Below are 24,870 nucleotides of genomic sequence, written 5' to 3' on the forward strand. Positions count from 1 at the left end.
ACTCTACATGCCTGGTTCCCACCGTGAAACATGGAGGCGGAGGTGTGATGGTGTGGGGGGGCTTTGCTGGTGACACTGTTGGGGATTTATTCAAATTTGAAGGCATACTGAACCAGCATCTTGCAGCGGCATGCTATTCCATCCGGTTTGCGTTTAGTTGGACCATCATTTATTTTTCAACAGGACAATGACCCCAAACACACCTCCAGGCTGTGGAAGGGCTATTTGACCAAGAAGGAGAGTGATGGGGTGCTGCGCCAGATGACCTGGCCTCCACAGTCACCGGACCTGAACCCAATCAAGATGGTTTGGGGTGAGCTGGACCGCAGAGTGAAGGCAAAAGGGCCAACGAGTGCTGAGCATCTCTGGGAACTCCTTCAAGACTGTTAGAAGACCATTTCAGGTGACTGAAGCTCATCAAGAGAATGCCAAGAGTGTGCAAACCAGTAATCACAGCAAAAGGTGGCAACTTTGAAGAACCTAGAATATAAGACGTATTTTCAGTTGTTTCACACATTTTTGTTAAGTATATAATTCCACATGTGCTAATTCATAGTTTTGATGCCTTCAGTGTGAATCTACAATTTCTTCATTTTCATGACTATGAAAATTGTAGATTCACACTGAAGGCATCAAAACTATGAAAGACCATACTTTGGATACACCCTGTTCCAGACATAATTCAAAATAAGAATCAGTGAAAAAACTTGAGAAAACTGGTACAAAACATCTGCATTTGGTTAATGAGGCATTTATCATATGGATGTATTCACATTTTTAATTGTGTCCCAAAAGAACATTAAAAGTAAAACATTTGAAGAGCAAATCGCATGGATTCTTCGTGATCATTCTCTGTAGTTATAAAATAAACACTCATAAAATGTTAATGGGGCTCGAAGTCCACGCAGTTATTGTCATAACACGTCCTCATGTTCAAACATGTTTCAATCACATGACCCGAGTAGAAATAAGCTGTGAAATAACGTGAAAGTTTGTTTAAACATGCCAGGTTCTGTTCCATGAACGCCCCTCCGGCTGAAGCTGCCTTCACTGCTGTTGTAAAACTTGGAATTTCATCTTAACACGCTGACTGCTTCTTTTTAAAGGTTGCGTGACATCAGCTAGTTACCTAACGTTTATAACATTGTTATAGGGATACTTAAACATGTTTGAGTCTATTGGAAGATAAATGAAAGAGCCGGCCTATCAAATTTACATACATGTTTATTGAGTGCTTGATAGTAAACTGCTTGAATATGGCTGATAGAAATTACACGAAACCTTCGTAATAATGACCTCGTGGTTGAAACTTTCGTATCCAACCACGAATGTCTTTGTCGCTATATTTTGTAATCTTTAGTTGGAGGGGGAAACTTTCCGGGGGGTCATTGAATACATCATGTATGTTACGCTCAGATTCCGATCTGAGAGTCGAAGACAAGAAGACGAAGAAGAAGAAGACGTCCTGGAAAGTTAACGTAAGAGTGAAGTATATATGTATTCTTTATGTCTGTACCAACGACTGTCTTTGCCTGTAACGTGTGAAAAGGTTTTGTGAGAAAACACGATGTTCAAAAAGGTTTATTTACGTAAAAAACAGATTAACGGTCGCAGGCGATCCCCTCCAGATTTCATTTCCTCCTGTGTGAAGTTTGTTAAACAGACAGAAATTAACATATTTATTAATAAACTTGTGTGAGTTGAGACAGATAAAAACGAGTGTTGGATTGTGTTTGTGTGAATTAGTAAACAGTTTTCCAGCTAAAATGATTGCCCTGCCTCCTTAGGGCGTTATGGAGGACCGCTTTTTAACAAAACTGTTAACCGCATATGAAGGTTTCTAGCCGGGGTTTCTTTACGATAGTTGCGGTAAACTAGTTTGTTGGTGTCAAATACAATATGTTTGTTCGCTTTAACACGTTTTAACCCGAGAAAAGCGACGTTATCTTCAGAATGTGATGAAACGTCCTTTTTTGTGACGAAACGTTGTCATTCTTAAATCAGTTCAGGTTTTACTATAACAAATATAAATAAAATGTGATCTGATTACATTTCAAAGCAATTAAAAATTATTGTAAATGCCCATTAAGCAACATTTTCTACCTGTATAGGTTACAAAATTATACAAAGTTAAATGGAAGTTAAAATATAAATGCACCAATCTGAGATTTTGTCGCCAATCTCTGATAACCGATTTTATAAACCGATTTTGTAAATCGGTTATCGCTGATGCTAAGGGTAAGACAATGTGTTGTAGTATTTACTGTAATAGCTGTAAAAGTGACGGTGACAAATGTTTACAAATTCATCAGTTGTCAGTTGTTTGACCAGAAACATGTGTTTGTTGTTGCGCAACACCTGCCCCCCCCCCTTCTCTCTCTCTACTTCCTCTTCTGAGAGGAGGGAGATGTTGCTCCCAGCTCTCCGTCTAACTGGTCCGAGAAGCCTCTAACTCCGGAGTACTGCTACAGATGAGAATATAGAGGACATTCTGTTTAACCTGTCATTCACAGGTTGTCATTCACAATGACAGGGGTGTCAAACTCCAGTCCTCAAGGGCCGCTGTCCTGCAGTGTTTAGATGTGCCACAGGTAAAAAACAGTGGAATGAAATGGCTTAATTACCTCCTCCCTGTGTAGATTGGTTCTCCTGAGCCTTGCTAATGACCTAATTATTCTTTTCAGGTGTGGTGCAGCAGAGGCACATCTAAAAGTTGCAGGACAGCGGCACTTGAGGACTGGAGTTTGACACCCCTGTCACGAGAGGACCCAAATTTGGGTCCTCTCGTGAATGACAGGTTAAGCTGGATGCGAGAAAGACTAGCCTGGTTTCTAACGACCTTTGCCTCCAGATGTCCCACCCTTTTTCATCCTGTGAATTAGCCAGATAGAGCAGCCCGGAATCAGCTAGTTTCACAGAGCACACCTGTTAACGGTCGCTCTTTCCCTTTATTACAACTTGCACTTGTTACTGAACCAGGTTGGTTTTAGTGACTCGGGCGAGTCCCAAGGGTGTTGTTTTAGTTTTGGCTAAAAGCAACCTATAAAACATTTTCTACTTTTTCCTCCCAGAATCAAACTTCATAGCTATTCTACAACCATCAAAGAACTTTAAGGTGACTCATTAACTGAATGTCCACAACATCAACCACTGGCTAAACCAATATTAATTATTAACTTAATTATAAGTTATCATTATTAATTCAAGTATTTTACTCTGGGTTTTATCCAATTACTCAAAATGTTTAGATTTTATTCCTTAAAACCTTTAGTGCTCAAAATGAGCAGTCTGAACTATTTTTAACCACTGCAGGCTGGAAACTTCCTCTTTTTCCAGGAAACCTGCTTTTCCTGTTTCATAACTCTCTTTCTGCCTGACTATGATTTTTTATGATTAAATAGAAAAAAGTACAATTAAAGCAAAGTTTGCAGGACACAATAACAACACACACAACCAGATTGATTTTATTACCATCTGACTCTACTGTTGGGTCTTGATGTCACCTGTGTAATCAGTTTTAAAGATAACTTTATTTATTGTTACTATTAAACTAAAATCTCCAGCATGGGGAAGTGGGATGAGCTCGACTTTTCTCGACACATGATAAACCAAAATTAAACCCATAAAAACGAATGTATCCATTACCAAATAGGCTTTGGATTTATTGAGTGTATTTATGATATCATGGAACCAACTGTGAAAAAAGATAGTGTTAACAAGAAAAATCTGCATTTCCACACAAAAATGCAGTGTGACAAAGTTAAAATCAACAGAAGAAAACTCAAAATTTAATAAAGTTGCTGAAATTTTAGAAAACCAAAAGCAGATCTGTTGAGTGATCCAAGTAAACAGAAAGACTGCCAGCCGAACAAGTTGAAGTCAACTCAAAAACATTTTTAATGAGTAAAATATTGGCAGAAACTTACAAAAAGCAAAACAGAACTGTCATATTTTAGATGAATAATGCTGAAGTACGGATAATAAACCAAGTTGCTCCATATGAAAACATCTGTGGCAATAAATTTCTTGCTGCCACTGTTATTTCTTTATGATGCTGCGCATCACTGAGTGGTGTTTCACGTCACCTGGATCACATTCTATGGTGTTAAATTATTAATCAACTGAATGGCTCAGGTGTTGGAGCGTAGCAGCCGCCACCCTGATGGAAAAAAATAGTTCAACTGATTTAGAAAAATGCAAAAATAAAAAGATAAAGCTTGTCTTCATTCAGCTATGTGTCTGGGTCAGTTTTTACCTGGAGGTTCTTGTTTTTGTTTTTTTTTTACATTACATCTTTGGTTTTAGGTTTTGCATCATCCCTAGATTACAGTTTGCACAAAGTTCATGTACTGGGAGTTATTTTTTATCGCTAAGTGATGTGTCGCATTTTTTGCGTTTGTATGCTCCAGATAACAATTAATCGATTACTAAATTAGATGACAATTATTTCAATAACCAATTAATCACAATTAATCATTTCAGCTCATCATTGTTAATGATGATTAACAATTATTCTAGTAGTTGATTATTCTAACAATTATTCTTAGAAATACTTTAAAAGATGCACATAAACAAAATCTTCACTTCCTTTTCCAAATAAGAAAATAAACGATTAATCACGATTAATCGTTTCAGCCCTAGATTAGGTAGGAGTGTAGAGGAGGGACGGTTGGCTGTCGAAGAACTTTGTGGCTGGAGATATTCTCCCTGGAGTTCGGCTCTGGGTCGAAACATCTCAGGTGAACGACCTAGCAAACTGCAACCATGGCAACCACTCCATAACGCCGTGCGTCATCATCCCATTGGGGCTTAGCAGGAAGTTGCTAGGTAGTTTGGTCTCAGCCATACTCCTGAGTAATAGTGGTGTTATCGTGTTTCTAAAAGCAGCATGGATTGTTTGTTTCGTCTTTTTGTAGATGCCGAGCCGGATGGGCTGAAAGATGCCAGGTAACCCCTGCCTGTGGACGCCGCTCCCTCAGAGCAGCCCCTGTCCATGTGACCGCTACAAGCACGCCTGCTGCAGCTACGACGGGGACGTCTACGTCCTGGGGGGAAGAGACAACAGCTGCCTGGGAGACTTCTGGAAGTACAGCGTTGGTAAGGGCCTTCATGTACAGCAGAACCACAGCATCAGGAAGTTACCCGGTTACTGATGAGTAACCATTTCTGTCAAACATTCAAAGTTTAAAAATTTCCTTCTCATCATCATATTTTCACTTCTGGTTAGAAATGAGTTTTTCCACTTGCTTTCTGCTTTCGACACAGTAAGGTTTAGATCTATGAGCTTGCTGACCACAGGTCCAAACTGAGCCACAACTGTTAGCCATAGTTGATTATTCATGATTAATCGTTTCAGCCTTAAAGTGCTGCAGCTTAGAGGAAACTCCACAGATCATTATCAGACTGTCTCTGGAAGTTCTAAAGAAATTTATGACTCTTTGGGTGAGCAACACTGACACATGGATCATGTCTAAAGGTGCAACTAACGATTATTATGACAATTAATCGATTAATCAGATTTAAAAGAACTGCCACATTCTGCAGATTTTTCATTGTGCTAGAAATGCCTGAAACGATGCAATAAACAGTAATTCATTTCCTTTTTTAAATAAGAAAATAAACATTGTATTTTCTAAAATGCAACAATGTAGCATTCCTTTAGTGTTTGGTTGATCATTTGTTGCACAGAAGGCAGCTAAAAAAATCTTCACCGATTAGTGGATATGAAACAAAGAAAACATTAAAGACGAACAAAAACAGGTATTGATCTACAAAATAAATAACCAGATAAGAGAATGAAGCAATGAAGATAAGCAAAAAAGGAGTAATGTATTAACATGGATACAATCCGGTCAAGACAAAGGACAGAACATTATCAAATGGTGTCAAAATAAAAACAATTAAATTGCTTAACAGGTGGGTTTTGGTATACTTTTTTTCCTTTAATCTCTTCAGTTATTTTCTGATTTGCATTATTTTTCTTAATATTCTTTGATTAACCTAGGGTCAAAGATATTTTGAGTAGAAGTGAGAAAGAGAGGGAGAGAAATAAAAAATGAATAAATAAAAGTTTAAGCCAGAACAAAGTATAATAAAATAAAAATTTACTAAAGAACACTTTTTGTGATCTTATTATTATTATTATTATTATGATTAGATAGTAAATGTTAACAAGCAACACAGATATCAGCAGCTTTGAGAGGATTTTGAAGCAAAGCCTATTCAAAAAATAATTTATCTTTTTGATGCTATTGTATTGAAATACAGATGCTGTACTGTAAATATAAACACAACAGAGTTTTAGTAAGATATTAAAGAAAAACTGAGCAAACAAAAACATAGTTTTGTTGTGTTTATTTGTTTCAGTGTTGGATGAATGGACCAGGCTGAGCTGCTCGGGCGAAGCTGCACCAGAGGAGCTGGAGCAGCACTCTATGGTGGCTCATAAGGTAAAAAATTCAAACACTTTTTATTCATTTCCTTTAAACCGTGCCAGATAAGCAGATATGACTTGCTAACTGGTTTCTGGGCCTCTTCAGGGTTTCCTGTATGTGTTTGGAGGCATGTGGGATTCTGCATACACTGGGCGGCGATGCCCCCTGTGGGTGTTTGATGTCGGTGAGTTTCACTCAGGACGACGATTTTGCCCTCTGCTGATCTTCAAGCTGTTAGCAAAGATTCTAGTTTCCAAAAAAAACTCCTGTGCATGCTGGTTCTGGCCTCAAAAAACATTCAACCCCTGCTATTTTTCTATTTTTAGCTTTTGTTTACCTGGTTGAATACATGCAAGTAGAATTAGTTAAGAGATTTAGGCCGGTCTTAAACTATAAAACACCCTAAACTATTTTTAAATAGAATATCACAATATAAAGTTAGTAAAACACAAAGCAACATTGACTGGGAATCATGTAAAACCAATGTGTGGATTTATTAGTGCATCATTTGTTTTTTTCTCATCTTCACACACAAACACAAATAGAGTTTTCACAACTCTCCACTTTGGTTGGAGCTTTTATAAATAATGGTTTTTAGTGACATTGAACAGTTTTTATCTGGATGAAAGGTCAAACACATAAACATATATTAATGTCCCAGATACCTGGCTTTGTGTGGACTAGGCCTTAGTACCTGTGCAATGATTTAATACCAGTGAACAGGAAGTTGAATGTTTCCGGACCTGGTTCCTGCATATGTGCATGTATGTTTCATAGAAAACAGTCTGCAACATACTTTAGCTTTAAGGGTTACTCTTAGAAAACACTATTACAAATTCTGCAGCTTGTTTCTCTTCTTCTACATGTTTTCTAATGAGGGTTTTCTTTAACTGGTTTGTTCTATTTTCTGTTTGTTTCAGTAAATCAGAAGTGGGTTCCCTGCCAGGGGAAGACCAGCTCCCCTCAGGTAAATCAGCATAACTATCTCAATAAAATAATCTACCTTTTAATTTGATTACATTCTTCTGGTGGGAAAATAATCACAGTGAGAAATGTTTAGATAAATTACCACATTTACTGGCATCTCAAAACAAATCCTGTTTCCCTGGCAGATAAATATACCATGGCACAGACCTGCCCATTTCTTTTGGTCACTTTTCAAAATAGGAAAAACAAGAAAACATGAAACATGCTGCTCTAGTGAGACAGAAAAAACTGCTGCTCTAAATCTGACCTCATCTACAGTCAGAGTTTAGAAAAACAACTTTAACAGCTGGAAGACAACCAGAAAATGAAGCAGGAAGAGGACTACAGCACAGTGCATTCTGGGTCATTACAAATAAAACAAACACGTTAGCTTAGCGCTAGCTGGAAAAATGGCTTGTGGTTTTCTACCCAAGACAAACAAAATCTTACAGCCACTAAAATCTGATGCTACTTCATTTTGTTTACATTTAGTGAAGAAGAAAGTGGCGCTCAGTGTCTTCTTCTGTCGTTTCACTCAGTGGTTCTTGGTGCAGCGCCTCCAGAGGCGAGGAGGGGAACAGGTTTTTTAAAGGGTTTGGTTCACTTCACGCAGTGCAGTCAGAAAGAGAGCTACAGAAACCGAAAAGGGAGGATGTAGTGCAAATTTGTATTGTAAACTAGTTGAAGCAAGACTACCAGACTATCAGGTGTGGAAAAACCCCTTAGCTTACCACCATGTTTCACTTCCTGTCAAATTTCTGCGTAGCTCCAAAACAGACTTCAGCTCTGTCTTTGTCAGACAGTCGGAGACGAAGTCTCAGGGAATCGCTACTGGTTTGCTAGGTCTAATTAACTTTTAACGTAACTACCAAGTCCAATTTTCTGTTAGTTTGGATGCCGAAACGGATCCAGTGAGTCTCGGTTTGTTGCTGAGCTTTTCAGCAACAAACAGTCCAGGTGGGTCAGGTGTGAAACAGATAAATCCAAAATAAATTCAACTCCCTTCCAGTCCAAATCCGGAAGAGAACTTATGATTTCACAGAAAGTATTTATCAGGTTTTTGTCCCACCGAGTACTCAAATTGAAGGTTGGGTTTTTATTTATTTTTCAGTTTTTATAGCATTTTCTGTCAGTTTTCAGATAATGCCAGTACAACATAAGAAACATTTTTTTTCAGCAGCACGGTTTCATTGACACCTGATGTTTTAACATTGTCTTGATGTTTGTTTCCAGAGCCAAAGGCCGAGCAACCGGAAAGGCCACAGCGCCGTGGTGCTCGGCTCTGCCATGCTCGTCTACGGAGGCTTCATGGACATAAAGGGATCCCTGCAGGAGTTCTGGAGTTTAAACCTCAGTAAGTTTATCCACACTAGAATAAAAAAAGAAAAATGAGCATTTTAATCAGCTTTTTACTCATTTCCAGGATTTCTGAAGAGAGTTAAATCAGGTGTTTGTCTCTGTCTCGGACAGATACGACGGCTTGGTCTGGCTTGAGCGGTTCTGATCGGGGAGCGTCCGTTCCTGGGCCCAGACACAATCACTCGGCCGTGGCCTACCAGAACTGCATGTTCCTGTTTGGAGGCCTGAAGGGTCTGCGGGAGCAGAGGGACTTCTGGAGCTGGAACAGCACCAATCACACATGGACCTGCCTCAAGTGAGCGCCAAGGTTTCCTGTCGCTAAAATTTGAAGCCAACATTGAGCTGGAGGTGTTTGGTCTTCAGAATAGTTTGGTGTTTGTTAACAGCTTGTCTGATTTATTAAACTATCACAGTAACTAAAGGCTGGATTATACTCTAGTCCCACTGTGCATAATAACACAGAACTTAGTCTTCTCTTTGTTCACATTAATTAGTCTGAATGCTGTGTGAAGGATTAATCACAGTGACTAGATTATTGAAATAACTGTGGACTAATTTAGTAATGGACTAATGGAGGCTCCTGTCCCTGTGCCCCGCAGGCCGGGCCCCCCTCGGCTGATGGGCCACGCCGCCGTGACCTACAGGGACAGCATGCTGCTGTTCGGAGGCGGTGAAACCCAGAGCTCTCCCAGCAGGAGCCTGTGGAGGTACAGCTTCTCCTCCCACACCTGGAGCCAGGTGGCCTCGCTGCCAGGCTCCGACGCTCCGGACCGGATTCACCACTGCTGCGTCGGGCTCGGCCGCAGTTACGAGCCCGACACCGACGGCTCCGGATCGGCCCTGCAGTCGACGCCGCAGGATGCCAAACCCAGACATTTCAAAAACAAGTGCTTCCCCGTCTCCCACTCGGACATAGAGATGAAGACATTCAGCAAAATGTCTTCAGACGTGGACGCACAGAGCGACACTCAGCCTGACCCCCAGCTGACGCAGAACAGCTTGATGTTTGAGAATAAAGCCTTCAGGAGGCAGTGGAGCTGCGCCGACGAGCTGCTGCTCGACCAGGAGGACGGAGACATCTTAAAGAACCTGCCTGACACGCTGCTGGTGCTGGGAGGGCGACCGTACAGCAGACACAGCCCCATCTGCGTCTGGAGCATGACCCTGACCGAGTCCTAACAGCCACCGAACCTTTACTGACACAGAACAATGCAAAATATTAACAAGTATTTTAGATTATAATATGAAAGATGGAGGTAAATTTGACAAAGACCAGCGGCTGGGCTTCTGAAAGTTTCTCAGAGCATTCCTCTATTCTAATGAGGTTCGTTTGGCAGGAGCTCACACTGCAAAAATCACAACGTATTAACAAGTATTACCGTTCAGTTTTTACTATAAAACTTATTTATCTACCAGAAACTTTTCAGCAAGATAAAGGAGCTTGTTTTAAGTCTAATTTCTTAACATTGATGAAAAATTAGTAGTTCTACTGGCAGATAGTTTCACTTAAAACAAGAATTTTTTTCCCATATTATAAGTGAAATAGTTTATCAGAGGAAGTAGTAAAATGAAGTCATATTACTATTACAACTAGTATAAAGTTGTAATATTAATCAAGTTCAATCATGTTTGTTTGTGTAGCACATTTCAGCAACAAGACATTTCAAACTGCTTTAGATCATGAAAATATAAACATAATGCAGTTATGTGTGTGTGGAAACAGTAACATCACATTTTGTCAAGTTTCATTAAAATCATCGACACATCAGATATGTTGGTTAATGTTCCAGTTATTAATGTTCAAAAGCAACTCTAAATAGGTGATGACTTGTTTTATTTTCTTATCGTTGCCCTGATAGTTTGTTGTAACTGAAATATTTTCACCAGGAACTAGACAAAAAAAACTTTGTAAGATTTTGTGTTTTTGCAGTGAACCAGTGTTTTTCTGTCTCCTCTCTGTTCACCACTGTTACTGACAACCTGTACATAAGAGTTTATAAAAACAGTTTTATATCATCTGGAGGTTTTTCTGTTTATTCATTCAAAACGTCAAAGTATTAGAAGGACCCGATCTTCTGGTTGTAGCTCGTCTCTGGCTGCATTTTCATTACAAATGGGCACAAAACCTTTTCAATATTCTTCTAATATATATTTAAAAAAATCACAATTGCATCCTATCATTAGAAGAAAACATGATACGCCATTTTCCGCCTAACATCTGTTTCTTGTCTTTTCCCTCAGTAGTAACATCTGGTTGTTGATCACATGACTAGGCTTTTTTTTTCCTTTTTTTCAACAATTGCCTTGTTTCCATTAAGCAAATTTATCTTCGTAGTCATAGAGGAATGCAGCTTATGTTACTGTTGGCAAACAACAGAAGCATCATCTCTGGATGTATTTTCATTAAAACTCTCCTAAATCAGTCCTGCAACCTTAAAAATGCTATTGTCATTGTTCAGAACCAAAAATCTTCAAATTCTGGTTGAGAGGAACTGGTGGTTTATATGAACTGTGATCGTGATGCTGACCAGAAGAGGGCGCCAGAGCTCAATGGGCTCAAATCACCATTAAATTATTAGAGATATTTATTATTGTGCGTTTGCGTTAATTACGGATGTTGGAAACGTTTACTGTTGTAATTAAGCAATCTGTTGATTATTCTGACAGTTGAGGAATCAAATAAAAATTTGGTTAAGTAGAATACTGATTTGATTAAGGTAAATAAATACAACTTATATACTTAACAGTATTAATATCCGACTTTTTTATTAAATGTAATAAAAACATAAATAATAAAGCAGCAGGCTCACAAAGACACTAAAATATGGGTATACCAACAGGCAGAATAACAGGATATGAAATCCTATGCTAAAAAAAAGAAAAAACTGAAAAGCAAACTCAGGCAGAGGGAAACTAAAGTGCATATTTAAGTTTCTTTTCAATGGTAGAAAAATATATTTTGAGGTCAAACTGTAAATCTAGTTGCTGTATTTTGTATATAATTAATTAGCGAATGTTTTAAAGTGTTAAATCAACCAAAAAGCTCTAGGGGAAAAAAAGAGCTTTGCGTGATGAAGCTGGAGGGGAACGGAGCCCAACGGCTGCGATCTGATTGCTGAGCTCAGGAGGTCGGGTTCCCTCAGGTGTGTTTAAGACCCTCAGGTGTGTGCTGGACATTGTGAGGAGGAGAAAAAAAAGCAACTTATTTTAGCCTTGGGTGACATTCATCCAGCTGGGAAGGCAACATTTCACCAGCAGCAGTATGTCAACACGCCAAGAGACTTACAACGAAAGTGGCCCGAATGAATATTATTATTAGATGGGATCCAGAAGAGATGGCAAAATGAGCCTGAAATCCACAGCAGCACCACCATAACATGGCAGAGGGAGCGAGGGGAACAAAGCCAGAGTCCCAACTTTGACCTGGAAGAGAATTATTACATTTTCCAGAGGTATGAATATTTTTTAGCCTAATTGTATGTATGCTCTTATTGATCTACCTTATCTTGGTAGATATATTCCCATGAAAATATCTAAAGGTATGTAAATGTAAAGTTACATTCCAAAATTCTCTTAGCAGTTAGCACTGCAGTTAGCATGCCCAGGCCTGTTAGCATGTTGTTTTCCATTCCAGTTCACGCTCTTCTTCCATTTAAATGATCTTTGTTTATGTCTGTTCTAGCTTCTGGCTAACCTGTGAGCCTTCAATCTTAAACGTATGGCCAGTTTAATGCTCAGGATTGGTCACCTCCAACGGTTGTCGCTAGGGGCGCTATTTTTAGTCGTCGCAGTAAGCAGGCTAGGTAGAGGAGGTACTAATACCTTTTATTTTGGGACATGGGCCATTTTTGCACCTACAATGTGAATTTGAGACCTGTTACTGTACAAGGCCTTTAAAATCTGTCACTTTAAACATTTAAGGTGAAAGATGCACTTTAATTTAGAGCAAGGCTGTCATTCATTTTTGTTTTGGGCCAAATCAAGATCATGAATGTTCTTAAAGGGCCGGTTGTGCTGGAATGTACTGATAGAACCCTCTAACAAACTGTTAAAAATATTAAATAAATGTGTCTGCATTTTATAAGTACTGCCTCATCCCATTATCACCATGTCTCTGTTTATTAGGAGACATCATAATTGTTAATAATGTCCTAAACAAATCCTAAACAGTTCCTTATGACTTTAACCTTTGCCAAACAGACCAGGACTGCCATCATTGGAAAAATGTACTCAGTGAACACATTTCAATAGAAAATAACCTTTATATATTAAATTTTATATGATCCTCACTTATACTATAAGTTATATATTATGATAGTTTTTGTTTTGCCCTTCCATTTTTCTCTCTCCTTTGTGAATTATTCTTCTTTTCTCATCCTATATGTATACAATCTGAAAATTAGAACTATTAATTGATCCATTGCATTTACCAGCTTCTTACATATAATTTCTTATTACTTTATTGTTTTTTTTTATTGCTTCACACTGATAATGTCACAATTTACCATCATTATTCTGTGATTTAAATATTAAAAACATTTTCAGCAGGAAAACTCGCATCACGTTAAAATGGTTGCCTCTGGACTCTCCATGGAGGCCAACGGTTAATCACTGGACTCTGGATGCCAATTGATGCCTCTCTCTCTCTGGTCATTGGACTCTCTAGATGCTAACAGTTAGCCGCTGGACCCTCCATTCTCTTGCTTGAAAACCACCATTCAGTCCTCATTAAATATCTCCCAGCAATAAAAGGCCCTTGATTGTTACTCAGCTTTCTTAAATTTCTTCAAACTGACTCAGTCCAAAGATATAAATATTGAAACTGCTTAAAAGCTTTACAAAGTTACAAAGTGTAACTTTGTAAATTTTTTGCTGCCAAATCCTGATCACATTTTGTAAGGCAAGCCTTACCAAACCCCCCCACTCCCATTCAGACAACTTAGAAAACTGATTGTAAAAATGTTTATTTTAGAAACCACAAAGTACTAGTCAATACAAAAACGTATAAAAGTACAAAAAAAGTTGGTCAAAAAATATCTGAGATGACAATATTTAAGGTGTACTAATGGCACTGTGGTTATGAATCTGAATACAAAAGTTGGTGCAATCAAAAGAAATTCACATTGTAGCAGTTTTTTTTTTGCAACCATCCTCTCAAGTCTGGAACATCAAACTCCAGAAAATTAGCACTTAGCAGATGGTGAAGTGGCACACAGCTTTTTTTATTATTAAACTAACAGACAACTGAACAGGCAGGTGCGGCAGAAGTAAACATTTCATGGTCACAAAAAACATGTACCGAAGAAAAGAAGCAACAGGTTGATCCAAACAGAAAACAAAAAGAAAAACGAAAAACTGCTGCACTTAATCTTTCAAACTGTACCGAACAGCTTTGAGAACAGGTTCACTCTCAGAATCCAGCCACGGAAAGCAGAGACAGTAGTGAACGTTTAACAACAATACTCAGAATACAAAAATAAAGAACAGTATCAAACATTTCAAAACAATACATGGCAATATCAAGAGTTACATGGTTCTTTTATTTCAAGCATTACCCAGGTTTGTTTGTTCCTTTGGACAAAGGCACCTCAAGTGTTCCAGTTACCTATAAAAGAGGCCTGTACTGCGAAGAAGGTTCATTGCTTCAAGATTCCTTCATCCTGACTGAGAATGTACAGAGCAGCAAAACAGAAACAGCTCCAAGCTAAGAGAGCACACAGAAAAACCAACTGAGTCACAAGATACAGACATGGATGCACAGAAAAACTTTATTGAACATAAACAACTAAGAGGATTGTTGAACTGAAATTCACCAAATTTACGGCAAATGGTTCTACAACCAACAATCGAAGGACACAAGGACCGAAAGATGGAACCCATGGAAAGATGGCAACAATAAAGTAGTAATAGCCATGAAAGAAAGGGAATGATACAAGGAAGACATGATGGAAAATTTACACAATACAGGTCAGAACATTGAAATACTGAAGACCAATTCTAGACAGCTCAGGAATCCCAGTAATCTACGTCCAAAGAATCTAAGTAGATTACACTCTTTGGATCCCTGTCCCAGCTTGAATTGGTCTTCAGTATTTCCTAGATTGTCTCCCATCCAGTCTTCCTTGCTTCCTCTTGTCCTTTCCTATTATGTTACTACTTTCCCTTATCATTGCCCATCAATCATTCTTTCAATCATTCCTTGCATCATTCTTGTCCTTGGTGGTTTTACTAGATTTTGTCCTCCTGTTATTGCTTCCTAGTTTCCTTCCCTTTTCATGCAGCCTCCATAGTTAGTTCTATCCACTATAAAACCATTTACCATAAATTCAACCAAGACAAAAAGGGACTAATTGAAAGACGGCAAAGATGAGGGAAAGCAGCAACATCACAGGGAAGGAAAGGGTACAAAGAAGACAGAATTGATACTGAAGACCAGTTCTGGACAGCACAGATATCCAAATAATCTACGCTATAAAGCATAACACCAAAGCTTTAAGGAGTTTGATCATTTGCTCAGAGGTTTCACTTTGATCTTGGAAATGGATTGAGTCCTGAAATCTGTGAAGAAACAGAACTACAGCTGCACAGTACAGGCCACAGGTTCCAGGATTGGAAGTGTTGATCAGTTCCGGACCAACACTGACGTTTAAAAAAGAGACACTCGAGAGAAGCCCTTGTTGTATGATGATCAACATCTTGAACAGTCTTCATAAGATCACAACTCCCAGTACCGGTGTTTGATTCGAGGCGCCCTGTTCAACCTTTTGCTCGCTTCTACAATCAACCAACTCACTCTCACTAAGTACACACATTACAAAACGACTGGCTTGGTCTTTCCGTAAAAAAATTCCAGTTCAAGTCTAAAGGCAAACTTGAGATTTACACACCGACCAAAACAATAATAATAATAAAAAAGATAGAAATGACAAGAAGCTCCAAGTTTCTTAATAAAATATCCATATAGTATCTAACAGTTAGCTGCCCTGAGGGAGATGTATGTCGACCTTTACAACTTCTGTTGCATGACGGCAGTTAATAAGCACTTTGGGTCTGCCGCGTGGAGTTCTGCACAGTGGGATGTAACACTGGAGGGCTTGGGGTCTTCATCCACCTCAAGCAAGTACATCACTTCCCTTTTTGTTCTCGTTTGATTTTACGCATGCAGACCTGTGAAGACATCTATTGGTCAGTTTCCTTGCATGAAAGCCATGATTTATGAAGATGAGAGAAGAGGAAATGGCTTACCTTTGTCACAGGTGCTGCTTTGCTTCTCCTGGGCAAAGTTCAGTCTGTTCTGCTCCACTGCAATGCCGTTAGACTCTGGGCTGCTGCTGCGGGGCGGGCTGTTCTCCTCGTTCTGGTATGCCAAATCCAGGTGCTGCTGAGCCAGTTTCAGGTGTCGGCGCAGCCTCTCCAGCTCCCGAGATGATGCTTCATCACCAAAGGATTCGCGACCCGAATCTCCGAAGTTATCCCTGAAGCCCATCTTCCCATTAGGGTCTTTCTTCAGAGCGGTGTGGTACCCTGGAGGTGCAGAGGGCTGGCGGCAGATCGAGGACCTCTGGCTGGCCGGCGGCGGGGGGCGAGGGGCTCGAGAGCGAGGCCGTGGCCGGCAAAAGCAGTCCCGAATTCCGCTGAGGCCAAGATGAAAGATCTCCAGCATGGTGAAGAAGAGACACAACGCGCTGACGCCGTACATGATGAGCAGGAAGATGGTTTTCTCAGTGGGACGAGAAATGAAGCAATCCACTGTGTGCGGGCAAGGAGAGCGCGTGCAGATGTAGGACGGCGCCACCTCCAGCCCGTAGAGAACGTACTGCCCAAACAAAAAGGCCGCCTCAAAGACAGCGCGAGACAGCAGCTGGAAGACGTAGACCTTCATCAGTCCGTCTCTCTTGATGCGACGCCGGCCATCGTGCTTCTTTTTTGGCTTCTCTGCAACTTCCTTCTCCTTATCCGGCTCGATCTCCTCGAGGATCATGGGGTCCTCCTCCCCGTTATCCTCCGCCTCTTCATAATCCCTGTTGGCGCCCCGACTCACTATTGGCATCTTCTTTCTGCCCTGTGGCCTGTATTCGTCGTCGTCCATGCGAGCGATCTTGTGCATGGCAAACCCGAGGTACAAGATGGTGGGCGTGGTGATCATGATCACCTGAAACACCCAGAAGCGAATGTGCGAAAGAGGAGCAAACGCGTCGTAGCAAACGTTCTCACAACCGGGTTGCTGTGTGTTGCACACAAATTTACTCTGTTCATCGTAGTAGATTGACTCGCCGCCGACCGCCGTCAGCACGATCCGGAAGACTATGAGGAAGGTGAGCCAGATTTTGCCCACGAAGGTCGAGTGATTGGAAATCTCATCCAGCAGACGAGTGAGGAAGCTCCAGCTCATTTTGCTGCCGGATGAAGGAAGTTATAAATCCTGTGAAGAGGGGAAAAAGGAAAATTTCCATAAAAACGTGCCCTGAAAATCACACGGTTACAAGAAAAAGCTCTACAACTCTGAAATATTTATTGCATTGCTTACAATAAATTTCTTAGAATTTTGATTTATTGTCACAATAAATTTCAATTAAAGATGTTTTTAAGAAAAACAACTGTATGTATTATTGGAATTGTTAATTTTACTTTCTCTTTTTTCACTAAGAGCATCAATACATTTGAAAAATATGATTAAATGCAGATACTGTGAGCAGTTTAGGGACAGAAATCACATTTCTTTCTGTGGCTTTTCTCCAAAAGAAGTACATTTACAATTTTTTAGAGCAGTATTTCTGTTGCTCTGCCAGTTACCTTAAAAAGTGGCAATAAATAGTTCTTATTACTTTAATTGTTATCACAATGGTACTCTAAACGATTGTGATAAAAGTCTAAGCTCATATCACTGACCTATGATGGTACACTATGACCATTACAGAGGGACAAATGGACATTTCCATTAAAAAATTAGATTAAACAGAGAAATTTTCTAGAAAAAAAAATTCTGAGTTTGAAAAGTTAAAAATGTGTTAGAAAAACTAAAATTTTGCAATTTATCGCAGGAATATTCTAGAAAAAAATTAAGTAAATTTCTGAGTTTAAGAAGTCAAATCTTTGGAAGAAAAGCAATTTTTTAGATTAATCAGAAATTTTCTAGAAAAAAGAAACTTCCGAGTTGAAGCGGTTGAAAATTTGCTAGAAAAACTAAAATTTTGAGATTAATCTCAGAAAACAAGGGAACCTCTGGATTTGAAAGGTCAAAAATTTGCTAGGAAAAAAAAATTAATTAATGTCAAAAGTTTGAGTAAAAAAAAAAAAGGAAATTTCTCAGTTTCAAAAGTAAAAATGTTTCACTATTGAAAATTCTGAGTTTGAAGAAACTCAAAGTTGGAAATAGACGACTTGTGAAACTCAGATATGCTCACATTAATTTCAAGCCAGATGTTGCCTGCATTAAAGCAAACGGCCACAGTGTGGCGCAAAATCATAAAAAAAATGCATCTTCATCCTGGCCTGCAGCAATGAGGCCGACATGCTCAGGCACTGCTCCCAAAAAGCCTAAAAACCAGCCAACCGCCAACCATAACAGCCCTGCAGCACACAAGTCATCGACTGAAGTCGCAATAGGTCAAAACTTTAGTTTTCCAGAATGTTCCAGAAGTATTATTGTTGAGGAAAGTAAAGATCTTAGTCATGTTCCCTTTTAGGTCCATAACTTTGACTGAGTTGTTTATATTTTCCAGTGTCTCACTAAACAGTCAGTTCTCCAAGACACACACACACACACACACACACACACACACACACAGAGTCCCATCCAGATGCTGCTGATTGAAGTTTAATAGGGTCTCACAATGACTAATATGCTGTTGTGGTTTCACAGCATCTAGCAAACCTCAATGTCTGTAGAGTCTTGATCTCACTTAGGAAACCAAACAAAAAGGAACAAAGCTTTTTCTAAAAGCGTTTGAGTAACACGGTTTATTACATTTGTCTCATCTTAATCTACAAGATCTGATTTTGCCAGCCAGCTCATTGGCTGCAAAGACATTAAGATGGAGAAACGGCACTAAACTTGGCAGAAACTAGTAAATTATAGACTTCTAAACCGCAAAACGAGGCATTTTATCCCACTGATGTGGCCAATTAGTTTGATTTGGACTAAATTACTTTGAACACCTGACTAGCTTGTTTTTTCCAGCAATTTGCAGTGTTGCATAATCTCTCTTAAAAAAGCGACTATCCCTTTCAGAACAGATACTGCAGCTGAAAAAGCTTTGAGGCATTTAGTGAGGGTGAAATACTTGGAAACAAAATTCCTTCACATGTCTGGAAATCTGATCGTTCTGCATTCACACCCAGTTCAGCTTATTCCTGCTTTTTTTTTATTTCTGAACACTTATTTTAAGTTGTCATGATGGGGTTGTTTTCACCTCTTCTGGGATTAAAAGTATTTTAAAAGTGATAAGTATTTTATTAAATTTAGCAAATCAAACCTATTTTTATGTTGTCTAATATACAGTTTAATACATTTGACTTTTTAAAAACCTAAATACATAGATGCATCTCAAATATGTAAACCCGTTAAATTATATTTCTCATTTTTTATGCAGTTGCTTGCAAAAACTGCAGATGCAGCAGCTCCACAAATTGACCAAATCTACACATAAATTAATGAGCTAATGCTACATTTTAAAACCATATCTTACATCAGTAACACCAACAAAACTATGTGAATGTAGGACATCCTTCTCCACAGGAAGTCCAAATATGGTAGCCTGAATAATCAATCTATCAAATTTTATTTGTATAGCACATTTCAGCAGCAAGGCATTTCAAGGTGCTTTACATTATTAAAAAGCAAAATAAAAACGGCATGTGACATTAAGCAAATACCAAGTCTTGAACAGAACAGAAACAGTCCAGTTTGACTTGATGTAGACCAGTTCAAGAGCCTGTTAGGTTAAGTTGATGAATAACGAGCATTTTTTTAATGTTTGAACAGGATATGAAATAAATCCCATTGAAGACAAAGGAAAGAAAATCCCTCCAGACCTGTTGATCTGCTGTGCGAATAGACAAGATTACTGAACAATGCATAGCAACCTGCTGATTCCAACTGTCTCTGGGTGTTTCTTTAGAAAACTTTATTGTAGCCGTGAGTCATTGTTAGGTTTGCAGACCGTTACACCCAGGGGTGCGGTGGGACACCGGCTGTCCTTAAACTAATTATCTCTCAATCGTTGTCCTCATATCGTCTGGTACATACATTAGCATTTTGTCCACAGTCCATGTCAGAAGATAACAGAAATGATCCTTTTGTTGTTTTGTAACCACCATTCATAATTTTTTTTGTTTGGTTTTTAGAAATGGGACATTATGAATTAATATTTACATGTAAATGTTTGATATTATAGCTATGAGGCTAATTTCTATCTCTAAATGGTAATTAAACAGTTGTTTGTAATCTGTAGTCTACAGTGGTTCAATAATTGAGATTTTAAGTACATAAGTTGAATAAAGTTAGTGTAACAATGGTAAAAGTAGAGTTGTATATTAGCCTAGCTAGTTAAGATACTTTAAAATAAGGCTAGTTTTAGTTAGGCTAAGCTAAGCCTAGTTAAGCTAGCTGGGCTAATTGTGTGACTTGCCACTGTAACAAATAAATCTAATGCAGATTAATGTGTTTTGTTTGGGTAAATAAATAGTTTTGCTATTGAGGTTTTGGTCCACTGTTCATTTTGATAACTTGCTCACTACACCTGCAACATCCACAATGTCAGACATCTTACTTTCCCTGCAAAGTGAGACAAGTAGAAGATTTTTTTTAATTAAGTGCCTGAAAACAACTCATGTTTATGTACAAATGCAGACAAGGCTGTAAATGACCAGAAACTAAAATCTGTCTTTGATTGTTCTGTTTGCGTTTTCACTCACAGTTGATTTTTCTGTATTTTCAGTGCCGGTTGTTTCACAACTTTTAGGTTCAAAACGATGTACAAAACCAGCTGCAGATTATACCTTTTTGCTTAACACAGATACAAAGATAAACCCTCATCTCAGAAAATGTTCATAGCCATGGCTAATTAACAACAACCCCTAAAAAGGACAAATAATTCAATGGAAAGTAAAAATTAACACAAAATGATCAAAACAAGATTGAAAATATTTTTCTAAACTTTTGTCTACTTTTTAAAAACTATTACAACTTTTAAAAATGAGTTCTAGTTTATTTTTAGCCAGTTCTTAAGTGAATATTTCAACATCAGTTATGGTCTTAAAGTCATTACAACTCAGCTGAAAAGGTTGTCCAAAGGTCATCCAGCCAAACTGTTATATATATATAGAGCCATGATTTGTGGCACCTCTAATGACTGCTGCAGTTCTGTCTCTCAATAAATGTACATAGCGGCTCAGTGGGCAGAGAAGTTTTTATTCTGCCAAATGTTTTTCCTTGGAAGTTATTAAAATTACCAGAGTATTTGGTGGAAACAGTAGCTACACCAGCATTAAGTGGGCGTAACAAGGAAAGCAGCCAGAAAAGCTACTGAGAGATGTTTAATTTCCCCTCTCATATTTATTCTTGCCTGCAGGTTCCTTCATCTGTTTAACATTTTAAAAAAGCATAAAACAAACGTACACTGCAGCTTCTGTTGTAAGATCAGAGAGAGAAAGGGAAGTATGGAAACATCTGGCTCTGTTTTACGACTGGATGCAAGACTCAACCAGATCCAGCAGGTTCCTTTTAGCTGTTTAGTATTTTTTATTAAAGGCCCACGTTTCAAGTGTTTTCACCAGTCTTATAAAATGTACAGAACATTACAGCCTAAATTATATAAACTTATTGAAATCGAGATAAAATATCTATTTTCTAGTTTCTGAATTATTGCATTTATATTATTCAGTGTTTCTGTTGAATGTCCTGTTTTCAACTGTGAATCAGCAAAAATCAGATTTAACTTGAACAGATGGTTGAGGCTTCAGTGAAGTACTTCTGAAGTATTGAGGTGCCATGTTGGTGTCTTTGTTCATGCTTGAATGGTAAGCAAGCCTCCAGCCACTAGGTGGCAGCAGTGTTCAAACTAAAAAAGGCTTTTTAACTCGGTAGAAGAAGTTGAAACAGGCAGACGAAGCTGACAGAGGAGACGGTTTGTGACAATAAAAATTAGGTGATGGAGTCCAAAAAGTATGACAAAGTCTAGATGCCTTCGCGTTTACTGTGAATGCGAAATGTTATACACATTTTTTTTTGATTATTTAAATTCTAACCAAAATTGGTGCAATTTTTACACAAAAAAAAGTTTGCAATTTTTGAACAGCAATATGTTGATTAATCTGACGAGTAACTCATATTTACAGTTTTATGTTATTGTTACTAAAAATACGCAACGCAGTGAATCATTTTCACTTTTACCCGTTGAGAATTAAATGAACTGAGCAGTTGTGGACAAATCTTACAAAGTGAGTTAATAAACCTAAACTTGGAAATAGTTTTAAGACTTAACAACAAAATGAGCTGCAATAATTATAAATCTGTTGTATTAATCTCTTGATAAATGATTTTGAAGGAGGAGTCTTAAATCTCAAATTTACCAAAGAAACTGGGGACAGGCTCTCTGTGTGCATAAAGTCCAGTTTCACAAATATAATAAACTGTTTCCATAAAACAGCAACATGATTGAAGAATTAAATATTAAATATTAAAATATTTGGATTTAGATGAAGGTTGACAGAATAAAGTTAAAATTTGGAGGAAAAAAGTGAAAATTCGGAGGGAAAAAGTCAGAATTTTATTCATCTTTAATTTTTTTAATGGTCCTCCTAATAATCTTTGTCGATTTAACTTTTAAATTATGTTTCTTTTTATTTGAATGTCCAGTTAAGCTTAGACATTGGGAAACTAAGCTCCAGTTGGAAATGTTCATATATGTAAACATTTTTTAAAAATCTCATCCTTTTTCATTCCACTCAATAAAATCTTCTCCAGCTGGTCCAAATCTTTTCCCCAGGTCTTCTTGGCATTCCTATGTTACATTTTCAGTGATCTTTTCACATTGGCCACCTGTTCACTTCAGAATGCAGTTAAAAAATAAAAAGTTCTGCCTTCATAAATCTCATAACTTTTTATATCCATAAGTCGCTGCCAGATCAGATCAGAACCTGCTGCCTGATCCAAAGTCAGAGACTTTGCAGATGTGAACTAGAACTCAGTGACCCTCAGTTTGCACGTTTTTACCTCCTCTGTTCTTATTTAACTCACTTTTTACTTCCTTTTTTCCTCGAAAGAGTTTATTATTTATTTAACCTGGAGGCCAAAGTTGGAGTTTTAGCTCATTTATTTGAATCAGGCGGCGCGTAAAAAGATCAAAATCTGAGTCGGTTCAACTGGTTTCATCTGAAATCAGAGTTGTACGTGTTTCAGCAGGATTTTTCCGTTTTGCTCGCCGTCAGGAACATCTTATCTCTACCGTTGAATCTGAATCAGAGAAACATCTGCGCCGAGCTGATGCGGGTATTTAAGGGATTTTTGGCCATTTTCGCAGCGCAGGATCGCGGTTCTACAGAACAGAGACGCTTTTGTGGCCCCAACATCTGGGAGAAGGGTTAAAGTTGATCCTCATATATCCCACCCCTTTAGCCTAAAGGGGGAGGGAAAGGGCTTGAGGAAAAAATTAAAACTTAAAAAAAAAAAAAGTTTTGGAGGAATGTGCTCAGCCCTGAAAAAACCCAGATATGCGACGGAACCAGAAAACTAGCGGGATTAGACGCATGTTTGGGTTTAATAAAGCCAAGAATGTCTCATCATGAAGCAGCACAACGTGAACTGGAAACTAATCCCATTTGCGGGGAATGCGGGAAAGAGGAGGAAAAAAATCCTCCTCGTGGCAAACGACGTCACGGCGGAACCTCGCAGGATCCTTATGGGAACCGGGTCATCAATCTGCCCCGACTGACAAACTGGATCACTTTAAGACCCAATTGGTACAAAATTACAGAAAATCTGGGGTAAATAGATTCCCACAAGAAAGAAAAACATAAAACGATCCCTGTAGATTTCCCTGTAATAATAAACACCCCAAACTGGCATTATATATTACGATCCGCCACACGTTCATTTAATTAATCCCATTTTACTGCCAATCCGCAGGTAATTTCAGGTATTCCGGCTGATTTCCAGTTTCTAATTAGCGCTACATCCCATCAGTTTGTGCGCTTCAGCTCAAACTGGGTTTTAAACGCCCCGTTAACCCGATTTTATTCACTTTCCCAGCATATGTAGTTTAAAAAACAGCTTTTCAAACAAATCCTAAAGCAGAGAGATAAAAACTAGAGTCACAGAAGCGTTTGTTAACAGATAAAGAGCGGACCGGTGAGGATGCCGCCTCGCTTTGTCTGGGCTTTTTCTTTTACCTTCAAAATGTCTTCTGGTCCCTGAAAGTTGTCTTCAGTTGGATATCTGGATTTTAAGCCCTTCTGCGCCAAATTTGAAGCCCTTCAAGTTGTTGTTTTTCCTCCTTTTGCTTCGAGGAGACAGCTGCTTCTCCAGTGGTGCTGCGCTAACTGGGCGAGGACAAAGAATATTCCCAAATCCCCCTTTTCTCCTCCCAGTTTGAGCTCCCCACCCCCTCGTCTGCGCAGCGAGGAATCTGCAGCTTCTCTGGACCGCCCTTTATACTCACTCCTTACAAAACCCATAGCAGTGATTTTATTTCAGATTAGATTGCTTCATGCTTGGCCCACAAACTGATTCATTATTATTATTATTTCTGCAGGTTGTAATCAAAATGAAACGACAGAAGCTGCAGCCAGGTCTTTAAATCTTTGTTCTGGGATGTAAGAGGAGCACACTCGTGAAGTCTGCCCCTCTTCCTGTTCACAACAATATTCGGAAGTCGTTACTAAATCCCAAACTTGTGTCACAGCAAAAGGAACAACCGGACTTCCTGAGAACCTCCTTCATGAGACTCTGCACGTCACGGAGCTGTTTGGCTGCTCCAGTCACTGTTAGCCATGGGGTTCCACAGGGTTGAGTTCTGGGACCATTTTCCTTCTGGTTTATCCTTATGAAGTATCTTCACCGCTTTGGGGATCATGTGATGGAGTAGTACTCAGTTATGTTTACTTGAGTACC

The 24,870-nt window shown here is 38.8% G+C and overlaps 2 protein-coding genes across 3 annotated transcripts; one reads left to right on the forward strand and one right to left on the reverse strand.

Annotated features, from left to right (window-relative positions):
- The first annotated feature begins 1,225 nt into the window (after positions 1-1,225).
- klhdc3l (kelch domain containing 3-like) lies at positions 1,226-10,775 on the forward strand. 2 transcript variants are annotated; one of them, XM_014996081.2, is made up of 8 exons: positions 1,226-1,478; positions 4,917-5,097; positions 6,367-6,449; positions 6,540-6,618; positions 7,355-7,401; positions 8,634-8,754; positions 8,871-9,054; positions 9,359-10,775. In XM_014996081.2, the coding sequence occupies exons 2-8, from the start codon at positions 4,941-4,943 to the stop codon at positions 9,936-9,938; spliced, it is 1,251 nt and encodes a 416-aa protein (XP_014851567.2). In that variant the 5' UTR covers positions 1,226-1,478; positions 4,917-4,940; the 3' UTR covers positions 9,939-10,775. The 2 variants fall into 2 exon arrangements, with proteins under 2 accessions (XP_014851567.2, XP_087859248.1); XM_088003122.1 differs by lacking the exon at positions 1,226-1,478 and adding an exon at positions 4,638-4,827.
- A 2,932-nt stretch (positions 10,776-13,707) lies between these two features.
- LOC106923177 (gap junction gamma-1 protein-like) lies at positions 13,708-24,360 on the reverse strand. The gene is made up of 3 exons (XM_014996080.2): positions 24,150-24,360; positions 16,005-17,181; positions 13,708-15,926 (listed from the first exon to the last, which is right to left on the reverse strand). The coding sequence occupies exons 2-3, from the start codon at positions 17,149-17,151 to the stop codon at positions 15,913-15,915; spliced, it is 1,161 nt and encodes a 386-aa protein (XP_014851566.2). The 5' UTR covers positions 17,152-17,181; positions 24,150-24,360; the 3' UTR covers positions 13,708-15,912.
- Between the last annotated feature and the right edge of the window lie 510 nt (positions 24,361-24,870).

The sequence above is a fragment of the Poecilia mexicana genome, unplaced genomic scaffold (assembly GCF_051168715.1).
Source record: "Poecilia mexicana isolate PSO_F unplaced genomic scaffold, ASM5116871v1 scaffold_2, whole genome shotgun sequence".
Taxonomy (NCBI): domain Eukaryota; kingdom Metazoa; phylum Chordata; class Actinopteri; order Cyprinodontiformes; family Poeciliidae; genus Poecilia; species Poecilia mexicana.

Bases quoted from the DNA above. Each gene is read 5' to 3' on its own strand.
- klhdc3l (XM_014996081.2), top strand. From the start codon at position 4,941: ATGCCAGGTAACCCCTGCCTGTGGACGCCGCTCCCTCAGAGCAGCCCC. The intron at 6,619-7,354 runs GTGAGTTTCACT...TGTTTGTTTCAG, and splicing joins CCTGTGGGTGTTTGATGTCG to TAAATCAGAAGTGGGTTCCC. The intron at 8,755-8,870 runs GTAAGTTTATCC...TGTCTCGGACAG, and splicing joins GTTCTGGAGTTTAAACCTCA to ATACGACGGCTTGGTCTGGC.
- LOC106923177 (XM_014996080.2), bottom strand. From the start codon at position 17,151: ATGAGCTGGAGCTTCCTCACTCGTCTGCTGGATGAGATTTCCAATCAC.